The sequence below is a fragment of the Gobius niger genome (assembly GCF_951799975.1).
Source record: "Gobius niger genome assembly, chromosome: 11".
Taxonomy (NCBI): domain Eukaryota; kingdom Metazoa; phylum Chordata; class Actinopteri; order Gobiiformes; family Gobiidae; genus Gobius; species Gobius niger.
Genome location: NC_136862.1, coordinates 11,633,781 through 11,654,833, shown reverse-complemented (window position 1 = coordinate 11,654,833; position 21,053 = coordinate 11,633,781). Strand labels below are relative to the sequence as shown.

The 21,053-nt window shown below is 41.1% G+C and overlaps 1 protein-coding gene across 1 annotated transcript in view; it reads left to right on the top strand.

Annotated features, from left to right (window-relative positions):
- The window catches only part of uvrag (UV radiation resistance associated gene), a 59,650-nt gene that overhangs the window by 17,244 nt on the left and 21,353 nt on the right, over positions 1-21,053 (top strand). Inside the window, exon 13 of the mRNA XM_079565791.1 lies at positions 9,827-9,902. Coding sequence (XP_079421917.1) covers positions 9,827-9,902 — 76 coding nt within the window. The remainder of the gene's footprint in view (positions 1-9,826; positions 9,903-21,053) is intronic.

Below are 21,053 nucleotides of genomic sequence, written 5' to 3'. Positions count from 1 at the left end.
GACCACACTGTGTCAGGCGTCTGAATAAACTAGTTTCTGAATGTTGATGAGTTAATTAAATAATAGTAGAAATGATAGTAGCAATAATCTTTGTAAAACCCAGAAATAATTTGTTGGAGTAAAAAAAATGCCTTTTGCCTACCTGCATAGTAACCACACGAGCGCAAGTAATGAAATTATTATTTTAGTGTGTTGTGGTCTTGTAACTATGCATCATCTCAGGAAATAAAATTCTTGCTTTTGTCAGGATAATTGCATGTTCCTGAGCTGCCGTTTTACTTTACATACACAGATTGGCATCCCATTCATGCATTACCATCTTCAGCAGGAATGATAAACTCAAGGTTATGCTATAATTAGCTGTGCTAATGACTGTGCATGTGGGCACATAAGATTGCCCCCCGAAACTGAACATCATTGATCTCACATTCCCCACAAATATAGAAAGTCCCGAGTCCTGCTCGCACTCGTCCACAAACTCGAGACAATGGATCTTTCACTGCAAACGATATTAACAGCAGAGGAAGGTATTATTGTTGTGAACTTAGCAGGTTTTTTTGACACTTTAATTATATGTATGGCGTCCAATTTAAGACTGCACATTAAAAAAAGAAGTAGGACTAGTAATAAAACTATTGATATCCCAGTCTGTAGACAGTTTTAATGTTTGATGTTTGTGCTGTTTAATTAGGGGGAAAAAAGTCGTCATTTTATCACCAACTGAAATCCTGCAGCAGAACAAGTGAACGTCACGCTTAGCTGGTGTTGACTGGGACCAAATGCTCTTGCAAACGTCCCTTGTTTGTGCATGTTTGTGACCTCTGAGGCCCCAGTACAAAGCAAAATGATGTGTGAGGAGACGGAAAGCAACTCGTCGAGCTCCAAAAGTTACTAAAAAGGGGTGATTAAAGTGTCGCAAAGAGGCAACCAGTGGTGATTAGTGAGGTGACGTGGAATAAGTTTCTTAATGTGCGCTTAGATTAGATGAGTCTGTTATAATGTCCACCCATATAAACCTTACGCTTTATAGGCTCCTAAGTGGTCTACCTGTCCACACAGTTTCTGTCTCATCACAGGGTTTTAAAGAGAAAGTCTAAATGTAATACAAATTAAATAGAATGACCTTTCCAATCTTACGGACTTCTACTATAGACTTGCATCCTGTTAAATCTCCCCCTTGATCTTCTTTGAAATTATACATGTATTTGTTAGTTTCTGGTTTGTTCTTCAGTTTTACTTCCTCGCCTCGGGTCTGAGTTGGACTCTGGACATGTTGCACCTACATTTTCTGTTGGTGAGCCCAGATTCAGTGTTTTTGATTGTACAGGGAGTGCTGTGGAGATGCAATCCAGATGTCCACTGTTTGATTGAGACCAGAGCTCTACCATTAAATGGCAAGCACTGGCTACTATAGTCCAGCGCCAAAAGCATCAATGCAATTTTTTTTCGTAATAGGATTTTGGAAGAAAAAAAAATGTAATGAGGAATTTAAACAGTTGGTAGATGTTGAGGATCTGGGAACGAAGCCAGTTTGTGACAAGAAGAACCTGTGAGTGTCTTGAGAATCTAACAAACGAAACCGAGAGTTGTAAGATAAGCTGCGGGAGTTTCTGGGAACTATAGCCCATTTCAAGATATCGCTTTTCAAATGTTCATAATTCAAGGAAGTTGCAGTTAGAATATTCTATATAAAACAGATGACGGAGCTGTTATCCTGGGCCCCCGAGATGGAATCACATTTGAGCAAATAGGTCATTATTTAAGCCTGTATGTCAGACTTCAAAGGCCCGTCAGGACGGGACAGAATGTTTACTTGTCTTTTGAGGTTCTAATCCAGATCACTCACAGACAATAGCAGGGAGGGTATGTTTGGAATATCTCCAGAAAAACCGAAGACCTGGCCTGTTGGAGGTTAACAGGTGAGCCTCATAAGTGACCCAGCTGGAGACATGGCGTTGTACGACCTATGACGAGGATTTTCTTGTACTGCACAAAATAACATGGCAAAACATAGCGGTGCTGAAACGAAGCGGGTATGCCTGAGTTTGAACAGTAATAACGTGGTCTTAGGTTACAAATAATTGAGATAATAATATATGCATTTTCAGTTTCAAGTTTCAATATTGTTTATCAAGTAAATACAACCATGTTTCCTGTTAGAGTTTTTTTTAATGATTTGTATTAGTTTATTTTGTGGGAAAAATATATTTGTTTTAGAGTTGGGTGAGAAGCAGGTCATATTGTGTTCTGCTTTTTCATTTTGACTAAAACAATGTGAAAAACAAATGGCAACATGAGAGAGAATGCACACTCCTGGATATCCTTAAGAGCTGTGATGAAAACTACGTGTGACAGTTCACAATTGTCAACATTACTCGAGAGACACTTTTAAAGCTAAGACAAAAATGGTGGAATGGTCGCACTGGGGTCAAGTGCACAATCATCATTAAAATAAGCCGGTGTTTTAACAATAAAACCTAATCATTTATTGTTTTATGTTGTTGAAATTGCTCATTAAAGGCATTTCAACAGCACCACTCATCATAAAACAGTGGTGAAGGCTCTGACCAGGCCGACTCTTAATTAGGACGTCAGAACAGGCAGCAACACACATAGCCTCGGATCTGTGTGTACATTGCACGAGCTTAGCCCGTTTTCAGGAGTCACCATATTTTTACAAAGCTAATAAAGCCGAGCTCGACCACCCACCCACACAGCTGTGTCCTCCTTAACATTGTGCAGCACAATGGACCCAGTGGAAATTGAGTGTGTTGAATAAACTATAAAGTGCTTAACATACAGTACCTGCCTGTAATGGTTTGCACAACAGACGTCGCTCTGACCTTTGTGTCCTTGCCATGTATCAGTCGGCTTTAACGAGGATTCCTGCAGAGACAACGGCCACTTTAACTAAGAAGAAAATGCAAATTGGTTGTGTGCATCCTTAAAAGACTATAACCCCATAGTAACAGCATTTGTGCTGTCTCAGCCATTGACTGTGGGAGAAGTGATGTGACACCTGTTCGGAGGCTATGACTGTGCAGAACAGTGCACAGAGATGCCTGATGATCAGACATGAAAGAATATCAAACTACTATTCACAGGTCCTTCAGCAGGAAGAGGCCGGGCCGGGAGTGGCTTTATTAAAGAAAGTGTGGGTGGTGGACTTCCTATTACCTCATCTCATCGTAGTCGCTGATCTCAAAAGTCCCTTTTTTATAAGCGTTTTGTTTTATAGCTGCTGGTGAAGCGGTGCCTACACCTGAATGTGCACCAGCTGCCAGCCCTTTGTAGCTCCGGGTCTCGATGCACTGCCTCATAAAATGAGGGACTTTTGCAAAATGCATCATTATAATGTTTCCTTGTTTATTGATTACATATTTTCGCATTGCCACATGGCCCTAACTGCTGGCACGCTAAGATGTCCTGTGGCGCTCTGAACCGCGATGAGAAGAAATGAAAGAAGTAATTTTTTTATGAGCGTAAAAGAATGCATAAGATTTACTCGTCCTGTCACTTCTCTGTCATTTCAAGTTCATCTTTCTGTTCGGAGCCTGCTGTGAGGAAGATTGGTTAAATGGAAGCAGACTTCAAGTTTAAGTAATCCGTTTTTTACGTAAATGGATGTGAGCGTGAGTCTGTGTGTTGATTACGCAGCCTGTCATATTGAGTTTTCGGTGTTTGTCAATTCACGGACACGACCCTTCGACGGATCTGCCACTTACGTGAGCGGGATGTGCGGACGGAAGAAACATCTTGATTAGGCAAAGTGAAAAATGAGAGGGAGGCTGCTGGGATGGAGATTTGACTAGATAGAAGAGTACAGCAAAATTAAACAAAGAAGTGTGGGAAAGGGACGGCCCAACTGCCAAAGTCATTTCAATGCAATATAAACTTAATTGTATTTGGTCGTATTTCCATACCCTACACCAGGGGTGTCAAACTCATTTTGGGTCGCGGGCCGAAATTCAGCTCCCACGGCGGGTCGTGGGCCACATATAATAGAGAAAATGTTTCCAATAAATGAATAATAATCAGCTGTGATTTGATCAAAGGCCCAACTTGACTGTAGCTTCATTAATGACAACGGCTCACACTTGTATTGCACTTTACAAGCCTGTGTCACAAGTTCCTGAAAGTGCAGTAGTCATTATTCATTCACTTGGTGGTGGTAAACTGTTATTGAAGCCACAGCCGCCCTGGGGCAGACTGTCCATTTACCACATGGCTATATAATGTGTTGTTCATATCCTGAGCTCTTATTATGTCAGTGCCCTCTGCTGGACACGTGTGGAACTCTATCCTTTTTTTATTTATTTAATGCCCCCTAGTGGCTAGAATGAGCATTCTGGTTATTCTTTAAAAATGCATAACTCCGCACAGGAATGGGCTAGAGACTTACTTTCTTTTTTGACATACTCTGGAATTTATGCTCTACAGGGCAGGGCCGGATTAAATCGTATGTTTGACACCCCTGCCCTACACGCTGACTGACAAACGGATACAGAGCATTTTCCAACTGGAGGGAAACTTATTGGAATCGCATGGTATAAACAGAAAGTTATCTTAAAAATCACCGATTTTTAATAAGAAAGAGTTCTACTCCACTGATTTCACAGATTTTACTATTGAGTGGGCCAAACGTGGTCTTGATTTATACCAGGAAAAATACTTTACCAAATGGCAAATCAACATCTGGTTTGTAACTTGGAAACTTGTACTTTCCTCTCAATTCATTTGAAGATAAAAATAGTTGCAATAGTTATTGTACCATAACACGAATCATATCAGCTCTAATACGATATATTATTATGATTTCAACTCTGCTGTATTGTCTGTAGACTAGGGCTGAAACAACTAATCGATTAATCGACGACTAATCGATTATTGAAATAGTCGACAACTCTTTTAGTAATCGATTAATCGTTTTCTGGTTCACACAGACTCAAATAGAACAAAAATTACATGAAAATGTAGTATTTTTGGTGAAAACCTACTTTGTTTTTATAGTAAGTGTATGTAGTACACTTTGTACTTTGTAAATTTCATGTTCATCTGTTTGTGTCTCATCCAATCAGAAGCAGAATTAGCACCAAGAGCCTCCAACAAACATTTACTTTACGTTTACTCCATCAACACGTCCACTTTAGCTTTAACTTTAGATCCACTTTAGCTTTATGTGAATAAAAAATAGAAAAAATAAAAATTTTCCTACACCATTCATAGCCAAGCGACTAATCGATTAATCGTAAAAATATCGATAGATTAATCGATTACAGAATAATCGTTAGTTGCAGCCCTACTGTAGACTGACATTAGCGAGAGAATAGAACTGCAGAACATATGTATTTAACTGCTGATAAACACATCTAACAAACTGTAGTGTCCAAATGGTTTTATGTCAACGATTTCTACACTATTTTACATTTTGAGTTATGGTACTGCTGCTGGCTGAGTAATAATGCAAAAAGGAAAGCTGTGGATGCCAAGTCGTTTTATTGCCAGGCCAGGCAGGCCAACTTTGCTAACAGCCAATCAGATTTGAATTCTGAAAAGTTTCATATTGATCCAATCACAGAGCACACTGTCACGACAGGAGCTTCATTAAACACTAAAATATTTTCTTAAATGTACTTAACATGACTGTACCTGTGTAGACGTTGAGGATTTTCTTCTTGTTGCAGTTTATCCAAAGTTTTTTCTCCCGTTCCAAACGTGCATTGATCCAAACAGCCGTTACACAAACAGAGTTCACTCCTTGTATCTGAATGATACGGAAGTTTCATTCAGATTTCGAAGAGCAGGCTCAAGACCCACCTTTTTAGCTTAGCTTTTAACTGACATCTATTTGGGAGTGACAGTGGCGCAGATGGTAGAGTGGGTCGTCTTATCGGAAGGTTGGGGGTTCGAATCCCATCTGTACCCAGCCTCATATATCTATTTATTTTGTTCTGTGTGTGTGTGAGTTAGTGAGTGAGGGGGTGTGTGTAGTTTGAATGTGTGTGTGTAATGTAAACTGTAAAGCACTTTGTGATACTTTTGATATGAAAAGCGCTTATAAATGAAGTTTGATTTGAATGAGGAGGAGGCCGCATTTGAAGTTTGATTTAGTAAGTAACTTGCGATATGTGATGCGGCTGTCCAATATTGCGATAACCATGTTATTGCGATATTTCACTAAACCATTTCAACACAATATGTTCCATTCGAATGAAACACAAATCATAAAAAAAATGGTGTTCCATTGACAAAAATACAAATCATAAAAAACATTTTACCTGACGAAAGCCTTAAATAAAAGAACACTGGTGTTGCAGTAGGCAGTGTGCGAGAGAATCCAATAACGATGAAATTTTTTGATAATTCTAATTTACATATTTCTCATACCAAGTCCTATTGTTTTTCTTTCTTAGTTTTGTATTTTATGTTGAGCATTCTCCAAATCCTTTTACATCTTAACATATTCTACTCAAGGTGACTCCGTGCTCTGACATTGACGAGGAATGCGTGATGGATCGGTCACAAAGCTGGTCTGATTAGATAATACCCCCTGAAGCCCACTCCAGCGGGACCTCCTTCCTAGACCTCCTCCCCTGTCCTCCCCGCTGCAGTGTAATAAAATATTTGACTTTACTGGACGTTCCCCGGGAGGAATTCCACATGTTTGGTGAACCAGAGTCTCTCAGTGAGATTTCGGAGGTGGTGGACAGCGGTCATTAATCACGGCGCTGTGACGGAGCCGGTGCGTGCTCATGTGTTTGTGTGTGTGTTTTGGAAGTGGCTCTGTTTCCCTCTTCGTTCACGGTCATCGACAAAACAACAAAAAAAGGCCGTCCTATCTGTTCAAGAGGAAATATTAGGGTTGTGTAGGAAAAGGCGTTTGTGTTGTTGTTTCACTCTCGGTTTCCATGTGCTCAGATGTGTTCTCTGGCACGCCGTTTTCTCAGGACAACGAGCATTGGTTAGTAGCTTTGTCTAGGCCTGAGCAATTCATCAAAATTGAATTGAAATATCAATGTTGGTCAATCTCACTCACTGTCATAGGACTTGGCAGTAACAGCACCTAGTTTTGGAGTTTGGATGAGCGCAATGGAAGATTTATGTGTTGATTTTGTTTGAGCTAAAAGGTCCGTCTCGATTATGGTATGTATTTCTTTATTAACCCCATAACCCCCAGCTGAATCGAGCGCCTTTTCTCCAATTCGGCTTTACCCAAATCTAAACGCTTCTGGACTGGAGCTTACAGCCTATAGGCCAGTGTAACAGAGGTTAAAAAATCACCTGAAAATTGAGATTGCTTAAGGCCAACACACACCAGAACGCAGCGCGCCGCGGCACGTCTTCTGACGCGCATCCATGTGGGATTTCAACACACACCGGAGCACACCACGTCACGGCTCTTCAGAGGCTTTTCTCAAACCGTGCGGGGCTTTAAACACGTGATTTATACATTTGGCATAAAGAAAAGAAGACTCGTATGTCCGTGTTGTAAGAGAGAGTGCAAACGGCGACAGACACAAGTTTAACATGCTTCCCCTGAATTAGCATTAGCCCTGGTGATGGCTTCTTTGTCTCCGCGGCTTCTCTCGTCCCTCCAAACAAAGTTTACGGTGGTCTCCCTGTCTGTCACAGGCCAGACCCGTGTCTGTGCCTCTGCAGGAGGTTAAAGCCTGTGTTTTCCTCCGCGGCGCCGCATCTGTATTCAACAGATCTGAATTGTGGCGCCGGGTTGAGCGTCCCACGCGTCACGGCAGCCTAGTGTGCGTTCTGTCATAGAAAATAAAGGAGGCCGCGTGTCATGGCGATTCAGTCTGTGTTAGGCTTTAATTGGAGAAAAAAATCTGGGCTAATATTTGTGGCATAATTTCACACCCTGACTTTGTCTCTGGAGCTCCACAGTCCTGGCCACCTCAATGGTAAAATTCACATTATTGCCAAAAACTTCACAATACGATATGTAAAGTATTACAATTGAAGTGTATTTCGAAAATGTGCATAATACGAGATATATTCCCAATTTAAAGAAAAAAAGATCTTATAGGTGCACAAAATGAAGGTTTTTATTATTCTGAAAAGCGGTCATGATATTTTGCGTATATGATATATTGAGCACAGCCCTAATTCCCAATCAAATATACAGAGAACTGGCTAGCTGTGTTGACTTCTCATCTTTGTGTAATTCATCTAAGAAAATCAAAATTCCAAATGCTTTTATAACATTTTTTATTCCTATTAATACTCTACTTATAATAATAATAATTATTATTATTATTATTACCTTAAATTGTGTGTTTTATTGTCATAAATTACTACTTAGCCGATTAGCATCCATCATACTTCTTAAACTCTTCTCTTCATCGGAAAACTCAAAATCCAGAGCATATTTTGTTGCTATAAATCTTTAGGGTCATATTCTTGTAATGCTTTTAGTTTGCAGATTTGTCAAGAGAGAGCTGCACAATTTCAAAAACAATACATCTCTGTTTTCCAGGCAGCCCATTACATTTGTGTAAGATGAAACTAATATGATACAGAGGATGACTGTGTGACCAAACTCTGGCCTGTATTACTGCTCAAAATACTCAAAACTCGTGTCAGGCTTTGCTTTTTATTCCTGACATATCAAGCCTTTAAATCAATTGCTCTCTGAAACGTTTAGCGTTTTCTGCTGCTCCGGCCAGCGAGGCAGCTCTGGATGGCAGTAATGATTCCAAGTGGCAGCCGCGGCCAGCGAATTGTCAGTGTTTTAAGGAGGTGCTTTTTCTGCCGCAGTGTCTGGTTGCTTCAGGCACCTGCAGGTCAGAGTCAGAGAGGATAAAGGCTCCCGTATCTACTCTCACCCAGGATTAAAGGGAGACCATGACCTAGTCCCCGGGGGGCAAACACACTCAGGAAGGATGTATGCCGGATGTACAGTTCCACACACACACAAAACATGTTCAAAGAGTCCAACACACATGTCTGCAAACTCGGCCCAGTCCGCTCCTGAGTGCATCTGTTGCTTCTGGCAGTGCCGTCATGTAATAACAGAAGCACGCAGCTTAGAGGATTGGTCATACTTCGGTCACACACCATTTAGCTTGTTCCACTTGCATTTTTAGAGTTGTGTTTGTGTTTAACTGTGTTTCTTTAAAGAAATTGAGCGGGATTGCTTAAACATGCACAGTGGATTGAGATGGAGTTAGGGGTTTGGCTGGAAGGAATTTATTAAAGATCCCTTTTTCATAAAGTAAGAAGTTTGTGGTCATCAAATTCAGAATCCATATTACCAGCAGCTTATCAAAGAAAACAATCATGCAGCTTTGATTCTGCATCGGAATAGATTCAACACCTGGGGCTGTCCGTCGCTAAGATCTCCTCCTATAGTTTTTCTGACCTAAACACCTGAAGGGCATTGATGGGATTTCCTCTTCGTGCCAGCAGGATAAAACTTTGTTCTACTTTGAAGCTAGGAAATGTTTTGTTTCACGGTGTTTAATATTTTAGTTTACAAAAATCAGGAGACGGCCGCAGAGTGGGATCATTAATCTGCTCTACTTTCTGTCGGCATCTGCAGTTTTAGCGAGAGTATGCAGCGACCAGCTTTGACGATAAAATGTCTGTATCAACTATTACAAAGCAGTAGCAGCCTAAACATGTGTAAGTTAAAGTAACAGCTTTTTATCCATACTCTCTTTATTAGAAACTTCATATCAAGGGATTACATATGTATAATATGTTATTATATTATCACAGACTAAATTGTGTTTCATTTTTTCTAGCTTGTGTCTGTTATATCCCACACATTTGTTTTCACGTAACAAAGTGATCTTTTTGTTTCTTGCAGATTCCCATTATACCCGAGGGGCGAGCGATTTCATTTCGAATACGGCGTCTACCTGCTGAACAAGAACATTGCTCAGGTAATAAATCAGCACGTGTCACATAAATTTTAGAGCCCTTTAAAACATCTTGTGTCTTTTTGACCATGAAAAAGATGTGACTAAAGGAAGCAAAAAGCATTTGTCTGTCAGAGCCTACATATCCCAGCTGATAGGGAGAAAAGTAGTGTCACACTCGGCTCTGAGTTATTAATGCTAGGAGGCAGATTCTCCTTCTCTTCCATGGCTCTCACCTCAGGGGAGGGTTGAACTCTCGACCTATCCGTGCTTATTAAAGTACACCTAATGTGTTGACCTGGGTGACTCCCTCCATTCATCCCCAAGACATTTAGCTCCAACAGTTAACAATTTGCATTCCAGTCCCTGTTCCACTTCTTCCAGGAAGCAAAAGTAGGGCTTTTCTGGATAACACTTAGCAATTAGCGCTAACAGGTGGTTGACGTCAATGCATTGCATTAGGGAGACTATGTACGTTTTACTACTTGTAAGTCTGACAACATCTTAGAAAAAAACGTAATCACGCATTGTTGGGATTGGAATTGAATTTACCAAAATGGGATGGAAAACCTAGCAATTAGCATATAATCACTCTAAAAACATGCTTTATTTGGCCCAGAGACACTGTATATCCCAGTCTGACAACAGCAAATGTCTTTCCTCTGTTGAACATTTGGTAAGCATCACACAGGGAATTCATATGCCTACCTATAAACTTACATAATCCCCACCCATTGTCATTTTATCAAAGGCTCCCATTATGATCTAAGCCTTGTGAGATTTCTGTTTTATACAGTCCGAACCACATGCTATCAGAAGTTGCGCTCTGCACAGACACACTGCTGAAAGTTTAATTTGACCTCTGATAGAAGACAGATGCAGCTTGTTCCATAAAGAGAATATGCAATTTCAACTCCTTACACATGAGGAACTATAATGTAGGTTGGGCGTTTTCATGTACCTGTAGACAGGGCATAGGTTTGACATCTGAAAGGCAGGACATGATTCCTCCATAAATTAGGTATATATATTAGAGAACATGCAATATCAATGAACATTTATATTAGGCACTTGCTCAAAATACTGAATGCCAATTTAACTCGGGTCCTAAAGATTTGAGCCTTTGCTTATGTAAATTGTAAAAGAAAATAATTTAGAGACATCAATTTGAAACTAGATTACTTCCATGAAAACTGTATTACAAGTTTTGATTCTTTCAGCCTATAGTCTCGTAGTTAAGGAGCTGCAAATTTATGAAACACTGTTGCAGGTTTGAGTCCTAGCTTCGGTATGAATAGGTAAATAGGGGTGAGAAGTTATATATTCAAAGTCCTGTTTATTTCTATGGCTCTATGGTTTATTTCTTTTTTATGGCTTAATGCGTCCATACTGGGGAAGAGTTATCAGGTCGACTTGAAAACCTCCCGACAGTACAACAGGAATAGTCCATTTCCATATGATTGTGATAATAGAGCATTGTTTGAAGAACTGCAAAAGTGGTAAACATGTCACAGTCGATAAAATGGAACCCGCCGCAAACTGAGCTTCCTCAACCTTGTTTGGCGATTCCTGCGCGCCGCACGATGCTGTGTACTCCTGCGTGGCGGATCGCTGCGTTTCTTGAATTACACTTCACACATGCTTGTATTTTGAGGATAAAAACACGGGGAAGTACAAAAGCAGTGGAGCGCTTTTATCTTCCTCATGAATGTCCAGTAAATCTCGGTAGCTTTTATCTAATTTTATTGGTAAAAAGGTGGTTCTCTTTGTGCTGCTTCATATATTTTTCTGTAGGTCATTGCTCAGCATTCGCGTGACCTGTGCGAGGGTCATTGTTGTGATTTGTGTTTAAATTAGTATTGACTCTTCTTCTCTTGTTTGTGGTTGTGAATATTTTCCTTTGTGTGCTTAAGCCTGCCTGGTTATGTGCTCCCAGCAGTGCTAGTCTGGTGTCTGCGGGGGAATAGAAAGCGGGAGATCGGGTTTCACAGCTGACCCGCCTGACTGGCTGATTGGCCGCTTGCTAACAGGAACCTGGGTGGGAGACATTAGCTGTCCATCCCTTATTAAATTGTCCTGCGAGGCTGTGTTTGAAAGTGATACAGGGAAGCTGGCGAGAGATCAGGACAGCGGCGGGTCGACTCTGCTTTGATGTGGAGGGGACTAGTTTGCTTTAATTTGGCCCTTTGTCATGAGGCCAGAGTGTGCAGCGCCTGAGATGGCAGATGGTAAACCATCACCCAAGTGACTAAGGCTTTGTAGGCCAGAGATGCAAACACAACCTGGACTTAACTCCTCACAAGAATATGCCCAAAAGATGAATGAGTAAATCATCTGCATAGTTTTTATTTTTTTTGGTGTAATGATTTTTATTCTCTGAGGAAGATTTGACAAATAAACTCTGATGATAAAAGTAAGGTACATTTGGCTAATGCCATTTTAAAGTCCGTCCACAGGGGGGCACAGACACTTTAACCTGCCCCCTTCCTGTGTGTCTGACTCCAAAGAAAAGGCAGTCATTTTTAGTCTGGAGAGTTGCCATGGGTTATATTTGCTCTGCGCAAACTCTCTGCGTTCGGCCATCACTGTTGTGAAAGAAGCATGTGGGGATGATTATATGACAACTGACTCTACAAAAAATCTTTTCTTTAAGGCCAAGGGTACAACAATTAGCTCTGAGCCACAGAACAAGGTGTATCATATTTAGTGCGCCTCAGGCACAGGAAACTCACTATTGGGAATTAATGGACACAAACGTGTTTTGGCTTGAGCAGGTCAGCGCCGGGTTCACTTTTGTTTGCCTGTGTTGCCTCAATGTTGGCTTTAGTGTCCCACCTTCCAAATCTCTGAGCCCTTTCCCAGTGATGTGCAGGCACAGTGCCACAGTGGTGGTCTGCTGCAGACGTCAGAGAGCTGACTGCCATACCCTGCAGACTGCGGCTCTATAAAACACAGCTATGATTCACTGGGGAACCTTCTATGTTTAGTGGTATTTGAACCTTCTATGTTTAGTGGTATTTGAAGGTGGCAATAAGTGGAACGGGAGCTGGTCCACTGGAGGGATTCCTGTGTGAAGGGAGTGAGGGGTGAATAAGAGGGTAGACTCGGTTCTGTGCTGTTCGTTTCACTCAAGAGCAACATCTTTGTCTTGGAGTACGTTTTTTGCAGTTTTATTTTCAGCTTCTCCAGCCTAACTTCAGTCTGATTTGTTAAACAAACTAATTCCTGATTCCTGTTATTTGAGTTGATACACTGCTCATCACTGACTTTATAAACGCCACGAAAAATGGTATGGCCCATGCTACTTTTCAGTTCCCTGTTACTTTTTTACTTTTCAGTTCCCTGTTTGTGATTAAGAAGTCCCTTCTCAATAGCTGCAGAGATTCTTGTGTCCGTGTGTAAACACCTACTTTGCCAACAGACTCCTCTGTTAAGAAATTGTCATGCAGCCCACTGTACACTGTTTGTTTGCCTGAACCCTGGACCACGACTCTCCGGGCTCTGCCACTACCTCTACCCAAAGACAGACGCGGCCTGGAATTAATCAGCCGCCTCTGCTGCCTGCTGCCACTCATTGTCTTCATGCTTCCATAACAACCACATCCGTTCTGCATTTACAGGGATTGATATGATAAAATACGCAATGGGCAAGACAGGCACCCAGTCCCAAAACGTACCGCACTTTCACCCTCAACAGGAACTAGGGAGTTATAAATAAAGGCGCCAAGAGAAGTTCACATTCAGGCTGAGTCATAAACATATCTGTTCTTGGTTTGTTCTAGAGCAGGAAAGATCAATATTTAATTCAATGCTTGCTTTGTCTGAAAGATGTCTGCTTGGCCATGTTAGTCTTTCCTAAAGGTCCAGGTTTCAATAAGGGTTAAGGTATTGTCCACATAGGGAAGTTTATTCAGTGTATTTGACCCCTCCTTCACCGGGGCAACCTGTCAGAAGCAGCAGGCGACCCATCTCCGATCTTGAGGCGGCTTTGGTCTGATTCAGGAACGCCATGCACTGGGAGAACATGGAAACTCCAACGAGAAAGTTCCACACATTGGTCCTGAACGTAAACTCTGCATCTTGTTGTGAGGCGAGAACACCAACCCCATCAACTTTGTCTTTATCATCTGGAAAAAAATGTTCCCTCTCTCACTGACACTTCTTTCGGTCACATATTTCAGCTTTAACAGCTTGAAATATGGCAGGGTAAAACAGTTATTTGACCTGAAGGCATGATAAAATTCTTGCTTGACTCCACTTACTTCTGCAAGTGACTGAGTGGAAAAGGTTGCCCCTGTCATAATAATCTTACAGTTTGCAGCCTGTTATCTACTTTGACCAGTGAAATATCCTGCACTCCATTTATCGAATGTTATACAAGACGACTATTTGTTAGTGTATAATTTCAGGATATTATAGACTTACCTCCTGCATGGAAGTTGCTGGTTGACCTGTCAGACTGTCCGAAAGAGAATCCTCCCTAAAGATAGTTTTTCAAGCTGTATTTGATAAGATAAGACTTGCGGATTGGGGAGAAATTCACAGCTATTGTATATAGTGTAGTATTTTAAAGGCTTCTTTTCCTTTCCACTCGTTGTACTCCAAATGATCTCCTTGGAGTAAATCGTATTTGCCGATGATTATAGAAAAAAAATCTGTGTGCAAGTGTATGAACTATTTTTATCTTTTGTAAAGCCAAAAGTTGCACCCATGCTTAAAAAAAAAAGATAGTTATTGTTGTACTGCACTTCTTTGCTTCCTGAAAGTAGTGAAAAGTGCTATAAACTAATCCATGGCAAGAATCAAGATGTTAGGAAATGTTGGGAGGAGGTTAAACGTAAGTAGTTCCCTTTTTCCGTTGGGAAATGAGGAAAAAATAGGCACAGGATCTTTAACTTTGTATGTTCCGCTGGGGAGGAAGTTCTGTGTGTTCTGAAAGCTCTCAATTAGTTTAATTTACTGTGTATTGCTTTTAAGAAAGAAAAAAGCGTCTCGGTAAAATGGAAAGTAACACCCAGTGGTTTAGTCATCCTGTGGTCCCCAAAACTCCTTGTACAAGCTAGCTATTAACCAAAGCCAAACCATTATGTGCACCTTTTAGTTTTCTTCCGAGTTGACTGTGTGGCCGCTGTTTTCCATCACAGCGTCGTGTTGTTGGATACAGCTTGTGTTTTTTTTGTGTAGTTTTTATTAGCTTTTTATCAGACAGATTAGCTGGCGAGCTGCGTCTGTTTGCTGTGCTGCCCAGAACCAGGGTCTGTTTTTGATAGCACGACGTCTAATGCAAACTACAGAGCTCACCAATGCAAAGACTATAGTTTCAAAGAGAGGAAGCTTCCACTTTCTGTCCGGCACGAGTTGAAATTTATAAGCAAGGCCTCACACTGTTGTAAGTTTAGGTCCTTGTTGTGCGGCGTACTGTTACGGGGCGTGAGTGTCAGCAGCGAAGCCGATTTCTGAGCTTTTATGGGCATTCCTCTGGACAGCCACCTATGACTTTATGAAACACTTAAATTCATCTAATTGAATTTCCACATTTTGCGGTTGGTAGTTTCAGGTTTGTCCATCACCACAAAGAGGCACCAGAGGAGAGAGCAGTCCGAGTGTACGGCTAAAGTCAATGATGGCACTTCTGTGAGAGAGGGAGAAATGTATATGGAGGCTATTACATTTTTATAGCTTAAGTAAACCGTGGCTATTGTTCAGAGTAGAGGTATTCCAGAGGTTATATTTTTGTTTAGGCTAAACACCAGACTTTTGTTTTATTTACGTGTTTTGTTAGTTTGCTAGCTTTACAAGTAATAATCTACTTTTTCCACCATAAGTAAATCTGTAAGTGACAAAGCTTCCTGTTGATACATCAGTCATATTACGTCACTACTAAAATATACGTATACTATAATATATTAAAAGACTTTTGCGCTCAAACAATTACCCAGTCCTCAAGTTGCGACACTATGAAGTTCTTTCTGTACTCCTACTTGAGTTAATATTTGAACTATTACTTTTTAGTTCTACATGCGTAAAATTACTACAGTCTGTCTCTGCTGTTTGTAGCTTTAACATTTCAACCTAAGTATTATTAGTTTTTTATGTCTTTTTCCGCTTCTTATATTTAGTTGTTAGGCCTCTTTGTCAAATATTAAAGAGCAGCCACCCTCCATGTTAGCAAGTTTATAAAATTGTTTTTCTTATTAATTCATCAAAAGCTTTTATTGGATTATTTGGTTCTAGAGCCATTCCATCATTTGCACGGGCCTTTATAGCTGCTCATTGACATTAAACAGCCCTTCTATAAAACAACGCCGGCCTCATCTGGTCAGTAAAATATCGGATAGTTCCTCCATCCAGCACATGTGCTTTCTATTTCAGATCCTTCCACTGCACTCCAGCCAATCGGCAGCTTTTAATCAGGATTAGCAGCGCAGCTTTGCACTAACAACTTTTAGATGTGCTTATCAAAACTCCTAATTTTCTTCTATTCTGGTATCTCTATTGTGCATGTCAGTCAGGCGCTCCTCTCCCTCACCTCATTAGACCAGTGTGTGCGAAAGCCCTGATGTCAGGCTGTTTTACACCGTCGGCACGTGAGCCTCATGCCCTCTGTCGTCCCGCCACAGCTTTGTCTTTATTAATGAAGCGTCTGTGATGAACTCAGGTTGTCTAATCATTTAAAGAAGTGGGTTAGTGGGTCCGGAAAGCGGCTCTTAAGTAAACGGCCGGGGCTGTGGTTGTGGTGGTTCAGTTTTGTTTGTCTTAAGTCGTAATAGCACTTAAAATGTCCTCCATTAAGCCTTTACTCCCACTAGAGAGAATAGCGTTGTTGGGATGACGCTGCTGTGATTGTTACACTGGAATAGACGTTTTTGATTTTTTTTTTTTTATGAAAGCACAGACCTCAAGAACTCTCCTGCCAACAATAAAGCTTCTTCCAAAAAACCCAAATGAATGAATCAAGCTATCAAAATAATTTCCTTCTTCTGTAAACTTAATCAAACGTCACCATTCGTTTCTCAGCCTTTTAAAATGAAAAAAATACCCATTTTCCAAGAAACCATAAAAATGTTATGACCCTTCTACCGCATGTATGTTGAATATTACAATGCTACTAGCTGTGTGTCATAGCTGCTTAGGTTCAGACATGCCAATAAAATAAAAGTGCAAACTGCACATACTATTTATAATAATGACGGATAATTTGGCTGATGTAAATCCCGGTGTATGGAGCGAGCAGATGGTGCTAATTTCTTTCCCGTGTATGTATATCATGCATGTATTTGCGCGTGTCACTCTCAGCATACCAAAAGCTTTTGTTTGTTGTTGCTCTCCAGTTGCCACTCACCCGTGATGACGCCTCGTGGACATCCTTAAAGTTTTAGTGCTGAAATTATTGCCAATACTGTTTATGTTTCCAAGGAAACTACCCCTTTTAGCCTACATCATGTCTCGGCCAAGTTGTGGAGTTGCTTTTTATAGTAATTAGGCTGCTGTCCACAAAAAAACTGCACCCTGCCTCTGTAGCCAAGTGCAAATACAAGCACACATGTTGTAATCACGTTTAGATGGTGCACGTGTATAGATTTTATGCGTTTGGAGAGCGTACAGACACAGTGGGAGCACTTCTGGAGGATTTTTGGAGAGAGGAGGAGGGCCGTCTGTAAAGCTCACTGTCAGCAACTCTGTCGCAGGTTATCTTCTTCACCTCTGTTGACAGGAAAGTGTGCTTTTCCTCAAAGTCCTCACCATCTGTACTGTCGCTGTGCCACAGACATCAGTTTTGGTTCTCCAGGTTCAAGAGGCCACTGTATCACAGTCGGATTGAATTGTGTCAGCCTGCTTTGTACTGACTGTTGCCGGCTGCACTTGTGCATTGGCTCAGTGTTACTTAAAATTCAAGCATGGCTTATTTCCAGCTCATTAAAGACTCTCAAACCGCAAGCACCGCCTCGTACTCTTTCCCTTGCACCAAATTAATGGAACATTCCGCATAGCTGCCCACCAAAAGTGCATAGGAAAAAAACTTGACCACACAATAGCTATTTGTTTCTTCTTGACAATTCTGTCTCTGCCTCGATTTAAGTCCTAATCCGATTTAGAACCCTGAGAATTAGGGTGCAATTTTGGAAAATCCCTGCAGTCTGGTGTGTATTTATTCATATTGTCTGAAATATATGAGAAAGAATGAAATGTATACATTGGCGCTCTTTGACCTGACCCAATAATCAGGTGTTTTTGGAATAACATTTTCATGGGATGTTTTCGATTTGCCTTGGAGACATAGCAACGCCTCTGAAAATATACAGTGGAACAAATATTTTAGAGGGACATTTTCAACTGAGAGGAACAGTCTAGGTCACAGGTAGAAAATATTGTCATTGTATATGAAAAATATAATAAAATGACTAAATCAAAGGCTTATAAAGTATTGTATTATGATCAAGATTGTCCTGTTTACCAACTTAAATATCTTCCAGCCACATATCAACCAAACAGCCAAAGAAAATGTAGTTTTCTTCATCAAAAGTGTTTCGACCCGCTGCCCAAAAGGTTTAAACTTCCTTAACACTGTGCAGGGTCACAGCTGAATGAACCCAGATGACCAGAGAATGCTCCAGGCTTTCCAAAGCAAACCGGACATGAGCCCATACTCTTCCCATACCGTGGAGATTCTTAATGTGGTACGAGCTGCCAACAGCGAAGGGGCCAAGTGTTTTGGTTCTTCTTGTATATTCCACAGTCACGCTGTTTTGAATTTTTTCATCCTCAGCCCAGAAATCATTTCATGCACCACCAGAGACGCACCACAGCTCAATATTCTTAGATTTCAATCACTTAACTTTTTTGTCAGAAGGAGAATACGTTTCCAGATGACTGCTTAAGAAAAATCTTCCACTGCTGTTACTTTACTACTGAGTGCTTACACTTTCAATAAAAGAAAACTAATCAGGCTTAATCTATACCTTTTTTCTATAACTTTATAAAACAAACCACCGTAGGAGGTAAAGGAAAGCATCTCGCAGCTCTGACACTTGGTGATAATTTATGTTTTCAAAGAGGAATTTCAAACCACACAATTCACAGGGCACTCAATGTATGGACACATATGGTGCAGGATATTGTTTCTTATCCATATAACACATCAGGTTAATGTGGATCTATAGAGCAGACATCTTTGTTTGCCTTTTCTACATTTATCCCCGGCAAACCAGATTCTTCCGTGGAGCAGCTTAACGCAGCATATTTTATCCAGTGGAATAGCAGCGGGATCTGTCTGAAAATCCTTTTGAACTCTGTGAAATATTGTACGAGCGAGCTTTAATCTTGGGCCCTCTGCTTACTGTTTTGATAGGACATGTAGTTGGCCCGTTAGCTTCGCCAGATGCCAGATGTTGTCATTTTACTGTCATCAGTGTTGTGTTCGCTCTTGACAAACTGTTATAACGCAGGAAACTTAAAAAAAAAAAGATTTACACTTTCTGCCAGATGCCGACATTTTATCGTTGGGCAATGAAACATTATAGGGTCCCAAAATTAAATATTATTTTATTCCTTTGTTTTATGATGGCTGTGTACCTTCTAAAAGGTAGTTCAAATAAGCAGTGCACTCAGAAGTGGGTAGACCAAAGAGGGAAGGAATGCCATTTCAGACGACTTTGATGACCCCCAATGCCCCATTCATATGTATGGTGTAAGTGTAGCAATGCTATATAGAGGGTATGCAGATGGTGTCACAACATAGCAACGGAAGACGAATGAAAATCAGCATTTAGTAGCATTATTGTGTCTAAAGTTAAGTTTATATTTGCTACAGACCTTGGGATCAATCACATGAACCTGATTCATACGCTGCGTCTGGAGTGGGCTCTTGTCTGTTGCCCTGGCGATCAGGACCACATCATTCATTGGTTAGAGCTCGTGCTTCAAAGCTAGAAGGTCCCGGGTTCGATTCCCACCTGGATGGGGCGTTTCTGTGTGGAGTTTGTATGTTTTCCCCCTGTCTGCGTAGGTTTCCTCTACCTCTTCCTCTATCCTCTACCACTAAATAGGCCAGAATGAATGAGAGTGTGTGGGGGACAACAGATGCAGTTTAGCCTAAAGCTACAATCCGGCGTGTCGTGTATACATGCCTGAGATAGACCCATGTATGTTCATTAACATGCACTGTCCCGACCAAATAAATAAATAAATAAATTCAGCTTTTGCAAAAGAGTGAGAGCCTGTACGCTGCCTCAACAGTGGAGACGGTGACACAACCCTTCATCATCACCGTCTGCAGGACCCGCCACGTGCTTCTGACTGTGTGTGCTCTCGAGTCCACACATGGGTACTGATAAGTGACCAAGCACTTATCAGTACCCATGTGATTCCCCCAACCCGCGACTTTTCACCCCCACAGCTCCTTTTGTGAACTGATCCAAAGAAGAGTCGAGCAGCTGATCAAAGTGTTGGAAGTTTATTTTTAGTCGTAAGGCGCAGATGTAGCATACTGAAGTTCAGACTTGCTTCATGTTGACATAAGACAAAGACTTTGTGTGAGGAAAAGAGTAAAAAGATAAACTGGCCTTCTTGTTGTACTGAGGCCAACAACGCAGCTGCAACCCTCCCCTCTTTTTTCTATTCGGAAATAGAGGAAGGGATTAGGGAGAAGTTGTCGCCAGCTTCATCCAAGGCTTTAGGCACGTGCCTGGGGTACACACATTCATCTTTTTAATCTTTACACATGGATCTTATGGAAACACCACAGAGGTTCAAATGCACATGCTGTTTTCTGCAGGTGTGTTTTCAAACAGAAGCCACTTGAAAGGACTAATGACGTCTGAGCAGGCCAGTGCTACCAACAGGAAGTGGATCCCTGCATTTAGTCTTCACAAATGGGGTACAGCCTGTGCAGGGATTGGGTTACCCGGCTACAGTGTAATTGTACAGAGGGTCAGTAGCCCTGGGGTACGGGCATTCCTCTCCAATAGGTGTCACTGCTGCTTCCTCTACTCAGTGAAAGGAGGTCTCTCCCTAAAATTGGGCTGCAGTGTTTTGGAAAAATGTCTGATTATGACTAGTCAGACAAGTTTTTGGTTTAGATTTGCAATTACTATCTTAAACGAGCAGAAATCCTCTAACATCCAGGTAGATTTATGAAGTAATCAATCGATACAGTTGGACTTTTACAATTAAGGG